At 38.3% G+C, this 20819-nt stretch overlaps 1 protein-coding gene across 1 annotated transcript in view; it reads right to left on the bottom strand.

The window, feature by feature from the left end:
- The window catches only part of LOC121389076 (latent-transforming growth factor beta-binding protein 1-like), a 32504-nt gene extending 24902 nt beyond the window's left edge, over positions 1–7602 (bottom strand). Inside the window, exons 1-4 of the mRNA XM_041520692.1 lie at positions 7566–7602; positions 6884–6997; positions 5619–5738; positions 3438–3560 (exon numbers count right to left, since the gene is read on the bottom strand). Coding sequence (XP_041376626.1) covers positions 3438–3560; positions 5619–5738; positions 6884–6997; positions 7566–7602 — 394 coding nt within the window. The remainder of the gene's footprint in view (positions 1–3437; positions 3561–5618; positions 5739–6883; positions 6998–7565) is intronic.
- Between the last annotated feature and the right edge of the window lie 13217 nt (positions 7603–20819).

The raw sequence follows: 20819 nt of genomic DNA, 5'->3' as shown, positions 1-20819 counted from the left end.
TTATAATTATACATTACCTAATATATATATATATATATATATATATATATATATATATATATATATATATTATTATTATTATTATTATTATTATATTAGTCTGGTGCACCTTTTGCCTGTTTTGCTTAAAATTTGTATTATATATGGTTTACACACGTACATGTAGTTCATGTATATTTACGAATGCGAGTTCTATATCTAACAAAGTATTTGTAGTTTGTATGCAATGGCTGAAATGTTATTTATGTAATGTTATCTTTCATGTTCATCATTTATTTCAGTTAATGTATTATGTCAAATTATATCGTGGAGAGGCATTTACATAGGCCTACAGCCTGTTTGCCGATCCATTTCATTTATTTTAAATGAATAAATATTGTTTTTAAAAAAAACCCAAGGAAATGGGATGCAGATATGCATAAGAAACAATTCATCACTTATACAAAAAGGGCGCACAAGGACGCAACAGAGGCGCTCGAGGATGCAGTAGAGGTGCATAGGAGCGCACGACGCAAAAGGACGCAAAGAGCGAAGGACGCAAAAGAGCGCACGGCGCAAAAGGATGCACGGTGCAGAAAGGCGCACGGTGCATAGGAGCGCAGTGTGAATACAAGTAAAAGGAATTTGAGTAAGCTACCTAATAGATAGTGATAGTGATGAATCCCAAGAGGTCTATGTGACGTTTGCGATCCTGTACGCTACATCATTTTGGTGACACTGTGAGCAGACCAGATAGGAAGTACAGAAATAGGGACTTCTGACTATCGGGTTGGATGCTGATGTTCACAATATAGATGTACCTAGGGAGTTGCAGTCCGCTACTGTTCCATTTTCTGCTGATTATCCTTGGACGGGTGTGCTTGGTTGTGCTGTACTTCTGATCAAGACGAGGACTTGTAGTTCGTCTACCGGAGACACACGGGCTAAAGGGCTTTCTACCGGAAGAAACCATAATGAGTTTCTCCCCGTCAGTTCCCCGACATGAACACTATTCGTCGCCTTTTCCAGACCAGCGGTGCTAACTGAAACTCCAGACCGACTACTTAATCCCCGGACCAGGACTCGACCAGTGTGTACCTGACCCGTGTATAGTATCTGCTGTTGAAGACAGTTATTCGAGTTACTTCCGTTTGCAAGTTAAAGTGTCAGCGTACACTTCCGTGTACGTTACTGATGTTGTTTGCTGTTAACATTGTTCGAGTTGCTACCATTGATGTAGGAGTAGCACCTTCCCAGTGCCAGTGAACGTGTGTGTGTGTTATTCAAGACTGGACAACCTACAGTGTATTCGGTTCGGATTATAAATTGAACTTTGAACTTTATTGACAAATCGCGCAGTTTTCCTTGTCAACAACAAGCGAGTACGATAAAAAGAAATTTATATAAAAGTTCCTTGTTGTGTTGTGGTGTTTTCTTCAGCTGTATACTTTCAGACATAGTTATTCATTGGGATTGGACCTTAACTTCTCTAAGACCCTGAGAAGAACGTCTCTAGCTCGGCTACGATTATCCATCTCTGACGGGGTCTCTCCGAAACACAATTGTTCGTGATACACGCTACCACTTTTACAGGCGCGAGCAATTATGGACACGAGAGTTTCTTCGAGTTTAGGCAGGGTGCCTGGTAACAATATATATATAAAGAATGATAATGGATGATAAAAATAATAACACACACACACACACACACACACACACACACACACCTTCGTGTCTTGTGATATCATAATTTATCAGCACGAGTTGATTTTTATACTTTTATCAACGAGTGCTGATAAATTATGATATCACAAGACACGGGGGGGGGGGGGGGGGGTAGTTTTATCATCCATTATTATTCTTTTCATGTGCGACAATTGTAAACAACGCCATTAATGTGGGTTGAATGTGGCAACAGTAGACTCGTTAACTAGCAGTCTTAGCCCTAAGATCAACTTAAGTGCATAGGGTAGCTATGCACGATCTTAGGGCCAAGATTGCTTTGTGGAACGGGGCCCAGAACGACAGTGGCGTGACGTCACTAATGGTAGGTTTAGCGCTGAAACACACAGCGACATGACAAAATAAGCGATATCTCTTAGGAGAATATCGCAGGAGATATCGCAAATTATAGGGTCTCACTACACAGATCACGTCCGGGTGAGAGTTCATTGATCACGGTCCACTATAGTTCCTACTTGTGACACAAGTTATGGTTCACATATTCACTTCTAGGAAATGGTGAAGAATTAAATCAATATGCATGTTTAATGGTAGCCTTCTGGCTGTATTTTGCCCATGTTATTTTGTAATATTGTTCATTGACCTTTTGGGACATGGGTGTATAGCAAAAGAAACAGCCGGAGTGAATCCGTTAATGAACCACCTGTTCGGACCGGTACTACAGCCAGATGCGGCCATACAGCAAAAAAACTGAGACGGAAATGTTCTCAATTTTGGAGTAAAAATAAATGCTTATATAATGTATGTTCGCAATGGTGTATGTTGTTAGAGCCAATGAGAACCCGTTCTATTGGCAATCTTCATTTAAGTTGTGCAATTTAACATGGGTTTCAATGGCAGATGACATCTGTGTAGTGAGACCTAGTGCCAGCGATACTTCCTACAAAAACCTTTAATGGATGATAAACCATCAAAACTGGATTTCGAGAAACTAGCAGAGGATCTGTGTATGTGTGTGTGTATGTGTGTGTGCGCGCGCGTGCGTGCGTGTGTGTGTCTTGTTTTGTTGTTGGATGTCTTTTTGTGTTTGTGTTTATCGTTGTTGACCGGCCTCGGTGGCGTCGTGGTTAGGCCATCGGTCTACAGGCTGGTAGGTACTGGGTTCGGATCCCAGTCGAGGCATGGGATTTTTAATCCAGATCCGACTCCAAATCCCGAGTGAGTGCTCCGCAAGGCTCAATGGGTAGGTGTAAACCACTTGCACCGACCAGTGATCCATAACTGGTTCAACAAAGGCCATGGTTTGTGTTATCCTGCCTGTGGGAAGCGCAAATAAAATATCCCTTGCTGCCTGTTGTAAAAGAGTAGCCTATGTGGCGACAGCGGGTTTCCTAAAAAAAAAACAGTGTCAGGATGACCATATGTTTGACGTCCAATAGCCAATGACAAGATAAAAAAATCAATGTGCTCTAGTGGCGTCGTTAAATAAAACAAACTTTACATTTGTATCGTTGTTGTTTCTTTTATGGGGGAAGGGATGGCCATGGGCGTACGACCCGGGGGGCAGGGGTGGCAATTGCCCCCCCCCCCCCCAAATTCGGGCAAAACAGTGGGAAAACAGTGGGGGAAATTCGGGCAAATTTTATCTGGGTAAAATTTCGGGCAAATCAACCCCTCCAGCCCCCCTAAATCAAAGAGTCCCTATACGCCCATGGGGATGGCGAATAAATGTTTTGACAAAAGTAACATTATATACGAATATAAGAAATGCAAACCTTGGATACAGCTGTTAATACCGTCTCCCGTGAAGCCAGGGTTACATTGGCAGTTGAATGAACCAGGTGTGTTGATGCATGTTGCGTTAGCGTGGCATGGACTCAATGCGCATTCGTCGACATCTTTAAAATAAATGGTATAACGAATAGCCATTGAATGTGCACTTTCAGTGTTTGAAACAATAACAATAACTGAATATCATAGCTTTAATAAATTAATAAAAGAAAGGAACTTTTGTATATAAAATCTCTCTCTCTCTCTCTCTCTCTCTCTCTCTCTCTCTCTCTCTCTCTCTCTCTCTCTCTCTCTCTCTCTCTCTCTCTCTCTCTCTCTATGCCGGGTACTGAAGTAACCAAAGCTCCTACTGAATAAGTAGCAATGGATCTTTTATATTAATGTTTTCCTAGACAGAACAGTACATACCACAGACTTTGTTGTACCAATTGTGGGACATTGGCTGTAAAAAGTAAAGGGTGCTTCCGAGTTATGTCTTGCAAGTCTTGCTTTACTTTATAGGTGAGGGGTGGTAGTGTTCATTTCATTAATTCATTTCAACTTATTTTCGAGGTAAATATCCAATTAAGGTTCAAGCACGCTGTCCTGGTCACACACTTCAGCTGTCCAGGACAGTGGGTTAGTGGTTAGTGAGAAGGAAGAAGGTGTAGTTGCCTTACACCTACCCATCGAGTCGTTAAAACTCGCTCTAGGTGGGAGCCTAGAACCGGGCTGCGAACCCAGTACCTACCAGCCTTATGTTCGATGCCTTAACCACCACACCACCGATGCCGGTGTGGTAGTGTTTGTATCCATGGTACGTATATTGAATGAGATGCTGAGTAAAACAGGTCTAGCCACACATTAACATTGTCGTCTATGTGATTTGATTTGGTGGCGTGCAACCTTCAGTAAGGTTAACATTGAATTGTGTCAGATCTATCGACAGAGAGCACACCAAAGTGGAATAAGGTCTGGGCTCTTATTCACAAGAGGTACGCAAGCGTTTGCGAGCCTGCTAAGGGCACGCTAACACCACGCATTTGTTGAATGTCATATCACGAAAACCACGCTTTTTAGCGGGTATGCACACAATAACGTTACATCATATGGGGCGGGGGGGGGGGGGGGGGGCGTCAACTACAAGAGGTACCGCAAATACCACGCAAACCCCACGCAATGTCCACGCAACGCAAACAAATATACTCGCTTTCATAAAATGTTCCTGTTTACCACATAAAATGGCTTCAAAGCAATTGTAAACTTTGCGCCATGTTTAAATTTTGTTACTCATGTGGGCACACCATAATTTTGCAAATCGCCTAATAATGTTTATGAAGTTTGGTTTGTTTAACAACACCACTAGAGGACATTGATTTATAAATCATGGGCTATTTGATGTCAAACATTTGGTAATTTTGACCTGTTGTCTTAGAGAGGAAACCCGCTACATTTGTTTTTTAGTAGCAAGGGGTATTTTATTTGCATCATCCCACATACCGGATAGCACATACCCGGCCTTTGATATACCAGTCGCGGTGCACTGGCTAGAACGAGAAATAGCCCAATGGGCACACCGACGGGGATTGATCCCACACCGACCGTGCATCAAGCGGGCGCTGTACCACTGGGTTACGTCCCGTCCCCTAATATTTACGAATGACCAGTTTATAATTTCTTGAAAAGGATTTGATTTTCCTTCATTGTAGTTAAACGTATCCATTGGTCCAATACAGGCACATGGACGTTTTTCCGTGAGTACAAAAAGAGGTTAACGACACCTCAAGAGCATATTGAGTTATTAATCATCGGCTAATGGATGTCAGCCATTTGGTAATTGTCATATACTGAATTTTAGAGAGGACACCGCTACAATTTTCCATTCATTAGTAGCAAGGGATCTTTTATATGCACTATCCCACAGACATGATAGTACATACCACGGCCTTTGATATACCAGTCGCGGTGCACTGGCTGGAACGAGAAATAGCCCAGTGGACCCACCGACGGGGATCGATCCCAAACCAACGGTGTACCACTGGGCTACGTCCCGCCCCGTATAGAAACAAATGAACTACTTTGTTTATAAGTATGGTAGCGCTTAGAATAAATGTCGACCCACCCTAACACCTCGTGATTTATTGTTCTGGGACTGTCCTTATGGAATATGAAACCAATATTATTACCTGAACATGTGACACCATCGCCAGAAAATCCAGGATTGCAATCGCATTGAAAGGATGCAGGAGTATCTGTACAAGTAGCATCCGCGTGGCAGTTGTTACTGCCCTGGCATTCATTGACAGCTGAAACGAAGAGTGCTCTTTAAACATGGGAGGAAAAACAATGAAGAACAACCGTAGTCCCGGTTACTCTCAGAAGACTTTTGTTCTTTCAAAAATAAGTAGGCCCTACATAAAAAAAATTAAAAAAATTTTTTCACTATTTAAAGCTTTTTAATTAAAATTCAGGTTTTCTAAAGAAATGTGAAACAAAATGGGGTGGAATGTAAATCCTTCAACGACATTTATTCCAAATACATCGGTCATAGTTAATTCAAGACAAAACTGATATACTGACGCATTAATTAATCACCGTCTCATGGATGTCAAACATTTGGTAATTCTGACTCGTAGTCATCAGAGAAAACGCGATACATTTTTCCTAATGAAGCAAGGGATCTTTTGTATGCACTTTCCCATAAGACTGGAAAGCACATACCACGGTCTTTGACCAGTTGTGGTGCACTGGTTGGAACGAGAAAAAAACCCCAATCAGTTGAATGGAAGGGAAGGGAACTCTTTTAACGAGCCCATATCCCGAAGGTTCAGGCAGGCCCACCCCGGATTTAGTCTCGGACGTCGCCAGTGACCAATTCCGGGGCGGGGGGCGGGGGGGGGGGGGGGGGGGGGGCGTTTGGGAGTCCAATCAGTTGAGCGAGCACTCAACCGACTGAGCTAAATGCCCGCTCCTATTGTGTCAGGAAGTTAACTGTGTTATTGGCATTCCGTCCCATAACGTAAAAGAAGTTCCGTCCCACAAAGCTATATTTTTTATCAGTGATCGAAAATAGCTTTCCACTACATATAGAGTAGTGACTGCATGAAGGAAGGAAATGTTTTATTTAACGACGCGCTCAACACATCTTATTTACGGTTATATGGCGTCAGACATATGGTTAAGGACCACACAGATATTGAGAGAGGAAACCCGCTATCGCCACTTCATGGGCTACTCTTTTCGATTAGCACCAAGGGATCTTTTATATGCACCATACCATAGACAGGATAGCACATACCACGGTCTTTGATGTACCAGTCGTGGTGCACTGGCTAGAGCAAGAAATAGCCAATGGGCCCATTGACGGGGATCACTCCCAAACCGACCGCGCATCAAGCGAACGCTTTAACACTAGGCTACGTCTCGCACTGGATACAATAAAGTCACTTACCAGCTGGGGCTTTGCAGCACATTTCACAGTTAATGCCCTGGACACCGGTGTTTATTACAAAGTAGTATCCAGCTGGGCATGTGGTGAAACAAGTACTTTGATATAAGTCGCAGTCTGAAACAAACACAGATAATCAGTTAATATTTTAAATGTGTAACCAACAGTGTACACCTATGCAAGTGAACGTATGTATGTATAGATGTATCCATATATATATATATATATATATATATATAGATAGATAGATAGATAGATAGATAGATAGATAGACAGACAGACATATTACATGTGCTACATACAAAGAAATAAACACGCATGTATGTATCAACGTTTATTCATTTTAGACATAAGCATACAAGATGGGGGGGGGGGGGAGCAGGGGTGAAACTGTCCACCCCTCCCCCCACCTAGTGCTTGAGAAAATCCTCAAATTCGGGAAACAATAATACAGATATTTCGGCAAAATATGCTAACCTGAGACCTTTTTACCATGTATTTCCATCATTCTACCCTCAAAATTAGTTGCAAAAATGCTTAGTGATTCGTTTGAAAGCCTTACTAGCTGTTTGGCAGTAATACTAATATGAATAAAAATTTGTATTCAGATTGTAGAGGGGTGGGCAATGTACAATCTTCACTGATGGAAACAGCCTCAAGTTCAGCCAGTAAATGTTTTGCTAACGTTCGCGAACTGTTTGATTGGTTCCCGATGTGGCCATTTTGGTTTACCGTGCAGCGCATAAACCAGTCTAGCGGACGTTTTTCTACTCGGTCTGGTTGAACGCATTCCAGGTACCCTGGCTCACAAACCCGTTACCGCTTACCGACATTATCGACGCTTACCAACGCTTATCAACGCTTACCGACGCTTAAGATTTGTGGATCGGGCCCAATTTCACAATACATCGTTGGCCGAATTTATAAGGTCTGTTTCTCTTTGACGCAGGTGTTTATGCATTGTAAATTAAATGTACGCGTGTAAAACGTAATCAGGCTTTTAAATTCGGCCCGTTATTAAACAAGCATTGAAGAATTTTGAACTCCTTGCCCGAGAGAAAAGCGGCCGTACTATTAGCTAAAACATGACATCGCTGGATGCGATAGTAACTCTGGTCTCTCTGGTCATGGCAATTAGGGACATATTTGAGAAGTGTAGTGTGAGTACGGAAGATCGAGTTTTCTTGCGCCACATTGGATCATCACTTCCTATCTCCACTAAAACAATGGATCCCATTAAAACATTTGGTATGAAAATTTTGTACATTTACAGTGACATGAAAAGCTCATACCTTGCAGAAGCTCGGGCTAAAATTTGACATCAACATGGGTATGGGAACACCTTTAACGTGCCCATATCCAAAAATAGATTCAGGTACGCTCATCCTAGATTTGACCTCTGACATCACCAGTGGCCAATTTCAGGACGGGAGGGAGTGTGGTATCAACAGAAGAATAGACTAGGTCTCAGTTAGGACTGTACATTACGAACTTTTGTTCATCTAATTTACAATTCCAACATACATACAACTATTTAGAAATATATTGCGCTATGCAGTGTTTCATTGCAGCTGCTACGTTATACGCCCTCTGTATTAAAATTTGAAGGTCAAAATGTCCTCAAATTGCAAAAATGACCCAACAAAACGATTGTGCCTCCTCTGTTTAGTGGAAATAGACACCTCATGTATTATTCTGTCCCAGTTAGTTCAAAGGCTCCATCATATTTTCATTTGCAATATGTTGAACGATGGCCATTTTGGATTTGAAGATCAAGATGACCTCAAAATGCACAAATAAACTAACGGTTGAACCGTTAATAACCTATATGTTCTACATCCTCAGGCTCCTTTTAATACAAATAAACACTTCATTTATATAGAATTTAGCCCAAAGAGATTACCAGTTCCGATAACAATGAAACGACCAGGGCCCAATTTTACAAAAAAATCGTAAGCCTAGTTTTTCAAGTAAACGTAAATCTACGACTAAACCAGAATTCTTCTTATTATTATTACAGTACAAGAAATATGGTATGAAGTACACATATTTCATGTTCGTTTGTCATAGTGTTTCATTTTCCGTCACGGTGTAATTTCCTACGCGAAATAAATGCCAAGCACGTGTAAATGAATGACCGGGTATAACTGCTAATTGCAGACGTAAACTTGTTTTGTAAAATAGGCCGCAGAATATTAGTCACCCTCTATATAATGGAAATAGACACCTTATTCATGATTCTAAGTCCCGTATTAATCGAGATACGCTGAGTTCGTATTTTCAGTATGGACCCCGGCGATTTGACCCTCTAGTTGAGTTAGTCGGAAGTTGTGTGAGGTACATAAGGGCTACATTTTGTCTAAAGGTTGCAAAGACTTCAAATCCACCCTCAGACTTTAGTCCCCGAAAAATAGTCACGGGTTAGCCAAATATGACCCCACTATAATGAGATATAAACAGGAAAATAATTAAAATATAATGGAAATAAAAAGAACACTAAATAAAACAAAACGCACAAAACGTGTGTCATTTAGTATGAGATTATAGTGACGATATAAGATCTTCCATAATAATAATGAGTTCATAACTGTGGCTGGAAACTTGCTGTTTCATAAGGCATGTAAATCTATTAAATTTGACTTTTAAATAGTTATCTAAAAATATCAAATTAAGGAGAAATAGAGAATTACTGGTTACTGTCTTAAGATATCGGCTTTATCATGCAAAGGTTAGAATGGCGAAGGCAGCGAGGCTTTGACGAGCAGGATAAAGTCGATATCTTAAGAGAGCAACCGGTTATTATATTTACCCCGCATTCCTCGTAAAACGAAATATTAATTAAATGAACTGTTTTATTTCATAAAACTTTACCGCTTTTCAGAGTAGTATACATATCCACACGTTTTGAAGGCCTTGTCGCCTAAAATATCGATACACCAAAACAAAATAGATCTTAAATAATAATTTATTTCTTACTTTTAAATTAAAAATTGTCTGCAAAACGGTTTTAAAAATGAAATTTATCAACTGTAAAAAAAAAATTAAAAGTAACTTTGCTGATCATAACTAGTCAGTGATTGAAAGTATAGACATTTATTTTATCATTTATATTTTGACAATATATATATATATATATATATAGATAGATAGATAGATAGATAGATAGATAGATAGATAGATAGATAGATAGATAGATAGATAGACAGACAGACAGACAGATAGATAGATAAAGTGATAGCAAGATAAATAAACATAATACGCCGAATTTACGAAGCCTGTTTTTCTTAAAAGCAGGAGTTTAATCATTGTAGATGTATGTTGTTACACGCGGGTAAGTGTAAAACTGGCTTTGTAAACTCGTGCCAATATCTGTTATACTCACATGTCCCTCCCGAGCATTTGGCTACGACACACACTAAAACAACACAGAGAACCTCTAGGTAGCGGGGTCCCATGTTGAAAGTCGAATGTGATCCTATAGGAATGAATCGAACTCGACCGTGTGATACATATACGACCGAAATGTCTTGTGAAACGTCACTTACTGCGCGTAACGCCCTCTCATATTTGAGTGCTATTTTGAACGACAGTTTTCAAGCGATTGTTATTTAGACACGCCTATGATGTGTGATTGACAGCAGTGAATTTATTTAATTATTGCAGTGAAAGTTGTAAAACTAACCTATCAGATATTGTATGTAAATTGACACGTATGAATAATATTAGAAATACATTTAAATGATACACAGATAAACATGACAATGCATTTTCCCCACTAAATGTATTTTAGGACACAGTAAATAATAATTAAAAAAATAACCGAAAAGAAAATATCTATATTATTAAATTCCTAAAATTTTGATCTCACTAAATTAATGAGTTAAGTAAATTAATTAATTAATTTAATTAATTCTGATTTTTGTTCGTCCTTTCTTGACTATGAATAAGTGAAGAGAGAAACGATAAAACGAATTAATTAATTAATTAATTCGCTTTTTCGTTCGTTCGTTCGTTCGTTCGTTCGTTCGTTTGTTCATTCATTCGTTCGTTCATACATTAATGTTTTTGGGGTTTTTAAATATATTTTTGTGTTTAAATCCAAATAAGGTTGAATCACTCATCTCAGTACTAGTAATGTCATCATCATCTTAAACTGATTTAAAATAAATAATCCATTTGTGATTAAAAAAATATATATAAAAATAAATAAATAAATGTTACTGTTAACATCATTCAGTAATAATGTGTACACTAGTGATGATTAATCAGTACAAGTCAGGGGCGGGATTTAACTCAGTCGGTTGAGTGCTCGCTTGAAGTACTTGCGTCGCAGGATCGAACCACCTCGATGGATCCATTCAGCTGATTGGGTTTTGCTCGTTCCAACGAGTGCACCACAACTGGACAAAGGCTGTAGTATGTGCTTTCCTGTATGTGGGGAAGTGGATATAAAAGATCCTTTGCTGCATTAGGAAAAATGTTGCGGGTTTCTTCTGATGACTACAAGTCAGAATTACCAAATGTTTGACATCATATGAGCCGATGATTAGTTAATCAATGTACTCCAATACAACTTCAATACAAGTCAGTGATAATTCTTAATTTTACATTAATATATACTGAATAATGTCCGAGGTCTTCATATATCATTCGTAATAACATTCTCACAAGTAATAATACTTTTAAAACAGGTTTACATAATTTTCCACTGATGACAAATTTTCGGAACACTAAATTTCGCTACCGCATAAAAGAACGGGCAAGGCAAAGCTATGTAGTCAATTATTGGTTTATAGCACTGAATAAAAATATTATAACATCTGTCTTGCGTTTATAACGTGTGTTGCGTTAATGCTTCACTTAAACTCTATCCACGTGTCTATATCCTTTTAAGCCTTAATAAATCTATTCGTATTGTGAAAAATAATGTCAAGTCATGTGTAACTTTCTAAACTTAAAAGTTAAGTTTGTTTTGTTTAACGACACCACTAGAGGACATTTATGTATTATCATCGACTTTTAGATTCCATTAGTAGCGAGGAATCTTTCACATGCACTGTCCTGCAGACAGGATAGCACATACCACAGCTTTTGATATACCAGTTGTGGTGTACTGTCCGGGGCGATAAATAGCCCACCGATGGCGATGTAACTTTCTACGTCCCCTGCGCGTGCTGTAACCTCACCGTGGTGCAGGGGTGTAACATTCTCTTTGAGAATGGCCAATACAACACAAAATTGAAATTTTGAGTAAAAGTCAGTATCTATCTGTGATATTTGTGTTTTTGTACAGTTCTTTACACTGTTTTTATTTTAATCTTGAATTCTTATATTGATGTTGATCATCACTTTATTTGTTTGCATTACCATAGTTTGACACCCAATAACCGATGTATTTTTCGTGCTGGGGTGTCGTTAAACATTCATTCATTGATTCATTTATTCATTCATTCATTCATTCATTCATTCATTCATTCATTCATTCATTCTTTCTTTCTTTCTTTCTTTCTACGTCATCAAACTACTTTTTTGTAATGTTTTCTCGTTGACGTTCAAAATTGAGATGTTCGTAATTTTACAACACATCGAACTTCTGGCGAGTATCCTCCCATTGAGCTAATTCAGTACTGAGTCATTCAGGTCACGGTACTTTTTTAGGTTGACCTCAACACACTACGCAATTGAGGTGTCGAGTTTTCGACGTGGCTATTCAGCCCTTGTACACAAAATACTTTATGAAAATACAACCATATTGATAAGAAGTGTTTTGCTCGAGTTCTTTCGAATTCAATGAATAGAGTTTTAAACGCCTTTATTTGATATTGGGAGTGTAACTTAACGGAAGCCCAGTCTTTTGATGTGTCAATACTTAGCGGGTTTCTATTCAAAACTGAAGTGTGTATGAACGGTAAGGACCAAAGTGGACCAAAACGAAATCATGAACGCCGCATTTATTTTCACAAAATCATTTTTAAATATTATTTATTTTTCTCACGAACGCCCATTAACGTGATGTGGACATACGCGTCGATAGAGTGACGTCAGTGGCATCTGAATATTAAATGTTAAGATATTTGCACCTTTAATTTTGTTCTTTGATATTTTATATAGTTCTTTTTCTCTTAAGACAAACATGTTCATAAACAGGGGCGAAGCAGGTTTCACCTTAAGAGACCACAACATAAACAATATTCTGTTAACTTGAAGTTACAGCCAGGGCCGAATTTAGATCTTGGGGTTGCCCGGGGCAGGGGCCCGGGGCACTTCAGGTTCGCGGACCCCTCAACATAGAAATTAAATTACATGACAAATAAAAAAAATTAACTAATTTTATAATTATTACATTTTTTTATAAAGGAAGTCCTTAGTCAAGGGGGCCCCTCTGGCAGGGAGACCCGGGGCTATTGCCCCCTTTGCACCCTTATAAATCCGGCACAGGTTACAACTAACCCGGGCAACCTTTCTATAGACTGAAATGGACTCCAAATATATACTTTCTGGTTTTGGCTGCCCGCTTTATTTGCGACTAATTCTTTTCATATTTAGGCCTGACGCAAACAATTTTCTTTTTATTCTAACTGTAAATTTAGTTATTACGATGCATTTTTTTCTTTTAATTCAAATTGTAAATTATTATACCATCCCCCCCCCCCCCCCCCCCCCCCCCCCCCCCCCCCACCCCCACCCCACCCCCGCCTTGGACACATCTACCGGGAATGTGACCATACCCGACAAAATAAACACATGTCCTTTGTTGTTGTCGTTGTTGTTGTTTTTGTTGTTGTTTTGTTTTGTTTTGTTTTGTTTTGTTTGTTTTGTTTGTGTGTTGTTGTTGTTGGGTTTTTTTGTTGTTGTTTTTTTTTTGGGGGGGGGTTCTTGTTTATTTAAACAACTATCTTACTATAATAGGTTTTAAATATAGAGTATTATACGGATAAATACATTTCGAATAACCTTTGGTCGAATTATTTCAATTTTCGTTTGGCTGATTTATTAATTATCGGCTATTGGATGTCAAACATTTGGTAATTCTGACATATTGTCTTTGAGAGGAAACCCGCTACATTTTTAAATTAGTAGCAAGGGATCTTTTATATGCACCATCCCACAGACAGGATAGCACATACCACGACCTTTGCTATACCAGTTGTGATACTCTGGCTAGAACGAGAAATAGCCCAATGGGTCCACTGACGGGAATCGATCCCAGACCGACTGTGCATCAGGCGAGCGCTTTACCACTGGACTACGTCCCGCCCCGGAATCTTTTAAATTTACTTTTCCACAGACAGAACAGCACATACCACAGCATTTTATATATCAGTCGTGGTTACTAGTTGAGGCGGGCGAAACCCTAAACACCTCAGGCAAGCGTTCTACCGACTGAGCTAAAACCCGTCCCCGTTGGGAAAAAATAAGAAATCCTTACGTACGAAAATATTTTATAAAAATATTGATATCATATAGAGATAGAACAAAACACCACGGTGTGCAGAAACACATTGGTTATATAGAGATATTATTCATATTCTAAGCAAGAATATATATGTAAGTTATAATCATAACAATGTAAAAAAATTATTTGATGAAATTTAATTAAAATGTTGTATATACATGTAAGTGTGTATGTATATTGGTGTGTGCGTTTATGTGTGTGTGTGTGTGTGTGTGTGTGTGTGTGTGTGTGTGTTTGTGTTTGTGTGTGTGCGTGCGTGTGTGTGTTTGTGTGTGTGTATTGGTGTGTGTGTGTGTGTGTGTGTGTGTGTTTGTGTGTGTGTGTATATATGTTTTTGTGTATATATAGAAGATACTCCCCGAGTGTCTTGTGATATCATTATTTATCAGCACGAGTTGATAAAAGGACTTTTATCAACGAGTGCTGATAAATTATGATATCACAAGACACAAGGGGGGCGGGGGGTATTCTTTTTATCACCCATTATCATTCTTTTCATTTGCGACAGTTGTAAACAATGTCAGTAATGTGGGTTGAATGTCTGCGGTAGACTCGTTAACTAGCAGAACGGCAGTGGTGTGACGTCACTAATGGTAGGTTTAGCGTTGAAAAAAACACAGTGACGTAACAAAACATTGTCTTGTGATATCGCAGGAGATATCGCAATTATAGTGCCAGCGATATCTCCTACAAAAGCCTTTAAAGGGACATTCCTGAGTTTGCTGTACTTTTTAAGATGTTATCGACTAACACAGACTTTTTAACGATTGTAATTACATATCAAATATATTTTTGTGCATAAAATATTAGTGGCTCTATAATAAAACGTGTTTCTGATCGTTCTAATATTTGTACCAGGTTAAATTTCATCTTCTTTCCTAAAATATTGTTTTTTGGTATGTACGAAATTATTTGAAGACAAAATCCAGTTTGGGCTTCTTACAAATATTAAGACGACCAGAAACACATTGAATATACTGACACTGATATTCTAAACAAGAAAATATATTTAATATGTAAATTTAATCGTAGAAATATTTTATTAGTCGGAAACATCTTACAATGCAGCAAACTCAGGATGTCCCTTTAATGGATGATAATATATATATATATATATATATATATATATATATATATATATATATATATATATATATATATATATATATATATATATGTTTGTGTCAGCAAGTGTATTATATTATTGTGTTTATGTATGTATGCTTTTTTTCCCCACAAACTAAACGAAAATGCCCTAATCTGGGTAACAATATTTATTCATATTAGTAGTACTGTCAAACAGCTATATAGGGTTGGTTGCAAACGTATTTTCACCCGGATTACAACTAATACTGTGCCTGGATATCTCTATTGGGTTTGCCGGGAGCGGGACGTAGTCCAGTGGTACAGCTCTCGCTCGATGCGCGGTCGGTGTGGGATCGATCCCCGTCGGTGGGTCCATTGGGCTATTTCTCGTTCCAGCCAGTGCACCACGACTGGTATATCAAAGGCCGTGGTATGTACTACCCTGTCTGTGGCATGGTGCATATAAAAGATCCCTTGCTGCTAATCAAAAAGAGTAGCCCATGAAGTGGCAACAGCGGGTTTCCTCTCTCAATATCTGTGTGGTTCTTAACCATATGTCTGACGCCATATAACCGTAAATACAATGTGTTGAGTGCGTCGTTAAATAAAATATTTCTTTCTTTCCTTCTGTTGTTTTTGCCCGAATTTAAAGATTTGCTCCAGCACTAGGGTACAGTTGCCCTCCCCCCCCCCCCCCCCCCCCCAACCCCAACTCCCTCCCAACTCCCCACACATACTGTCTCGTACGTTTATGGCTGTACTCGTTGTCTGTGATATAAATAAAATATTAAATCCTGGATAAGTAAAAGAGTGTTTTATTGGCCGAGTGTGTTACATTTTTAAAATGTGACAGAAAGTCACAATGTCACTTAATTACTTTATTTCGGGTTGGGGGAAGAGAGCCTTTGGTTGATGAAAAACAAAACCATATGGTGAAATTCATGCAGCATTTGAATGGATTACACTACACAAATATAGGAATCGTGAAAAATCATACAAAGATGCATTCATGCATTCTTATCCGTACGACACTGCATCCGTCTTCCCGGTTACTTATACCACGAAGTGGATGCCATTTTAATTGACAAAAGCCGTCTCGTTAACCCATAGATTGGTTTTAGTCTGGAAAAAAACCCCACTACGTCAATACCTAACGGTTTCGTGTAGAAGGTGGAGTCGTTCAGTAAACGCGGTCTAACAATGGCGCATCTTCAAATCTGGTTATCAATTGAAAAGCGTTGTTCTCCGCTTCTTTATATTAACTCCTTTACATCCATGCCCTGGGCTAGGGTGCGTTTTTATCTCAGTTCATTTTATTTGCTTCTCCTGATTTTTTTCTTTTGTGGCAATTTGGGTTCTTCCTTATTTAATTTTTTTCCAGTGGTAACGAAGAAGAGAATAGTTGTATGGACCTTTCACCTGATTCAGCTGGTGACAAATCACTACCGTTGGTTGTATATTCAGTCAGCAAATATCCTTAAGCTGTTTGAAAAAAAAAGGGGGAAGAGAAAAGAATTAATGAAAGGGAACGAATATAACGACACCGGCATATTTTACAGTACGACTATTTGATGTCTAACAAATGGTTATTTCGACACCTGGGAGAGCGAGAGAGAGAGAGAGAGAGAGAGAGAGAGAGAGAGAGAGAGAGAGAGAGAGAGAGAGAGAGAGAGAGAGAGACAGAGACAGAGACAGAGACAGAGAGACAGAGACAGACAGAGACAGACAGACAGAGACAGAATGAGAGAGAGAAAAGATGGGGGAGAGGGGAAAGAAAAATACAAACAGATAAAGATATATGTCTGCTTTGTTTAACAGAGAGAGAGAGAGAGAGAGAGAGAGAGAGAGAGAGAGAGAGAGAGAGAGAATGACAGAGAGAGAGAGAGACAGACAGACAGAGACAGAGAGACAGACAGAGACAGACAGACAGAGACAGAATGAGAGAGAGAAAAGATGGGGGAGAGGGGAAAGAAAAATACAAACAGATAAAGATATATGTCTGCTTTGTTTAACAGAGAGAGAGAGAGAGAGAGAGAGAGAGAGAGAATGACAGAGAGAGAGAGAGAGACAGAGACAGAGACAGACAGACAGACAGAGACAAACAGACAGAGACAGAATGAGAGAGAGAAAAGATGGGGGAGAGGGGAAAGAAAAATACAAACAGATAAAGATATATGTCTGCTTTGTTTAACAGAGAGAGAGAGAGAGAGAGAGAGAGAGAGAGAGAGAGAGAGAGAGAGAGAGAGAGAGAGAGAGAGAGAGGGGGGAGGGAGGGATAGAGAAAGAGACAGAAAGAGAGACTGAGAGAGAGAATGACAGAGAGAAAGGGTGGGGGAGAGAGGAAATAAAAATGCAAACAGATAAAGATATATGTTTCTTTTGTTTAACAACACCAGAACATAATGATTAATTAATCACCGTCTGTTGGATGTCAATCATTTGGTAATCCTAACATGTATATATAGTCTTTAGAATAAACCCATTACATTTTGTTTCATTAGCAGCAAGAAATCCTGGTTGGGACCCAAACAATCATGTATCCGCCGAGATTATTCGATCCTACAACCCAACCATCTCGGTCGAGCGCTCTACCGACTGGGCTAGGTCGCGCTACTGTATCTCTGTTTGAAGAAGACTTGTTAAAGGTAATTAAAGGTAACACATTATTTAGGTACAGAGAGGTGCAATTGTAAGTTGTTTTTACCTTTAAGTTTTGAATCTCTTTCTATTTTCCAACATAAAATGTAATATTAAATATGAACATACATAACTTATATACAGACAGACAGACCGACGGACAGGTAGTCATATATATTTATACACATGCATCTAGCACATCATAAATAAAAGGGTGAGATTTAGATCAGTCAGTAAAAAGCTCGCCTGAGGTCCTTAGATCGTAATCCCAGCCAGTGTCCCAGTGGTATGTACTGCCCTGCCAGTCGGAAATAGTATATATAATATCCATTGCTGCTAATGAAAAAAAGGTAATGGGTTTCCTCTAAAGTCTATTTATCAAAATTGCCAAATGTTTGAAAGTTACAAAGTTTGTTTTCTTTAACAACACCTATTGGATGTTAAATATTTGGTAATTTTGACTTATAGTCTTAGAGAGGAAACCCGCTACATATTTCCATTAGTAGCAAGGGATCTTTCATATGCACCATCCCATGATAGCACATACCACGGCCTTTGATATATCATTTGTGGTGCACAGGCTGGAACGAGAAGTAGACTTTGGGCCCACCAACGGGGATCGATCCTAAACCGAACGCGAGCGCTTTACCACTGGACTACGTCCCGCCCCTACCGAATGTTTGACGTCCTATAGCCGATGATTAATATAAATGTGCTCCTGTGGTTGTTAAACAAAACAAACTTTTATCTTTAAAAGAAAAAAGAAACCCTAAACGTTAGGCAATTTAGATGGTTTAAACAATATTTATTTCTGTGTATATATTACATAGATGGGATTGGTCAACAGACTGTAGCCTGTATAAAGACCTTTCCCTAAGTTAGGCAATTTAGATGATGAATTATGTACAAAATGTGCTGATGTTTCGGTTTGTTTTCAAGCAAATGTAAAGTAAAAATGGTTTAAAAGAAGTTTGTTTCGTGTAAGGACATATGGATTTTCTCCTAACATTTTTCAGTGTATATTTTGAACACATTATATGATTCCCCATCAGCAAAAAGTACTAGCGACTTTAAAAATGTAACAAAAGGTGAAAGGTGTACACAAAAATTGTTGAAAATTGTTTGAATTTCAATAGTTGAAAGTATTTATTTAATTTTCTCGTTCCAGTGTTCCACGACTGATATATCAAAGGCTGTGGTATGTGCTATACTGTCTGTGAGATGGTGCATATAGAAGATCCATTGCTGCTAATAGAAAAATGTAGCGCGTTTCCTCTCTGAGACTATATGTCAAAATTACCAAATGTTTGACATCCAACAGCCGATGATTAATAAATCAATGTGCTCTAGTGGTGTCGTTAAACAAAAACTTTTTTTTATAGTTTTTATGTGTATAAGTACGATTCAAATACAGTTTAACTAATATTTAAGTCAATTTAAATTGAAGTTTATATGATACTAGTATACATATTTTAAAAATATGTTTAATAACTATTCACTTTAATGAAAATTAAAACCATTTGCAGCAATATTTTGTACAATTTAATCTGCACGTTTTATAGAAATGCCATGTATGTTTGACACAGACTCGTAATTCCAACGAGTGAAAATGGACACTAAGTTTAGTCAATCTACAAACCTGTAACACATCTGGATAATGAAAGAAGGAAGGAAATGGTTTATTTAACGACGCACTCAACACATTTTATTTACGGTTATATGACGTCGAACATTTGGATAAAGTTACAATATAGTATGTGACCAGACTAGAACTCGTGTCCATAACCGTTACTTTTAAGAGGTACGTGGGCGTTTTTAAATATGAAAAATGCATTTTGTTGTGTCAGAAACATCAGAAAGACCAGAAATACTTAGGATGTAGGGGAATGGATAATTTAAACAATAAAATCTAAGTCATGTCGGATTTCAAATATCAAAAAACTGCTCTAATAGTGAAAAATATACCAGTGTTTAAAACATGGGGTCTGTCGCTTTAATGACATCCCTGCACGTTGTTCAGTCAGTAACTCTAGGGAAAGGAATGTTTTATTCGCCTTGTATTCAAGTGTAAACTCTTGAGTGTGAATTGTAAAACAATGTTGGATATTTTCGATACATATGTCAGTAGTATTGTATGTTATTCGTGTAAAATGTGGGGGTTTTGTAAAGGAAGTGAGGTCGAAAAATTGTATTTAGAATTTTGTAAAATGTTTCATTGTGTTAAAAAATCTACGTATAATATAATGGTATATTTCGAACTGGGAAGAATTCCTATGGAATATACACGTTTGTTTCGCATGATCAAGTACCGGTTTAAATTGCTTACAACAAACAACTGTATTTTAAAAGAAGCATATTCTGTACTTCATAATCTGTCTGAAGATAATGCAGTAAAAACTTAATTGGGTGACGTTTTTGAAGAATATGATTATGCTATTAGGGTTTGGCGATTTGTGCATACGTCAGCCGCATGAAAACGATGACGTCTTGTTATCATTAACTGAAACACGTATTTTAAACAGTTCACCAAAATGTACTTTATATAAACATATTGTTGATCATTTATGTTTGTTGTACTATTTACAAAAATATATTCGTAAATGTAATCGTATACTCTTAACAAAACTCTTTAGCGATAGAAACGGGAAGGTACAGTGACAAAGAAAGATAACAATGAATTTGATTATATTGCAATTTAAAGGGACATTCCTGAGTTTGTTGCAATTTTTAAGATGTTATCGACTAATAGAGACTTTTTAA

This window comes from Gigantopelta aegis, chromosome 14 (assembly GCF_016097555.1).
Source record: "Gigantopelta aegis isolate Gae_Host chromosome 14, Gae_host_genome, whole genome shotgun sequence".
Classification (NCBI taxonomy): Eukaryota; Metazoa; Mollusca; class Gastropoda; order Neomphalida; family Peltospiridae; genus Gigantopelta; species Gigantopelta aegis.
Note: the sequence above shows the minus strand (reverse complement) of the source record. Positions and strands in the feature narration are given on the sequence as shown.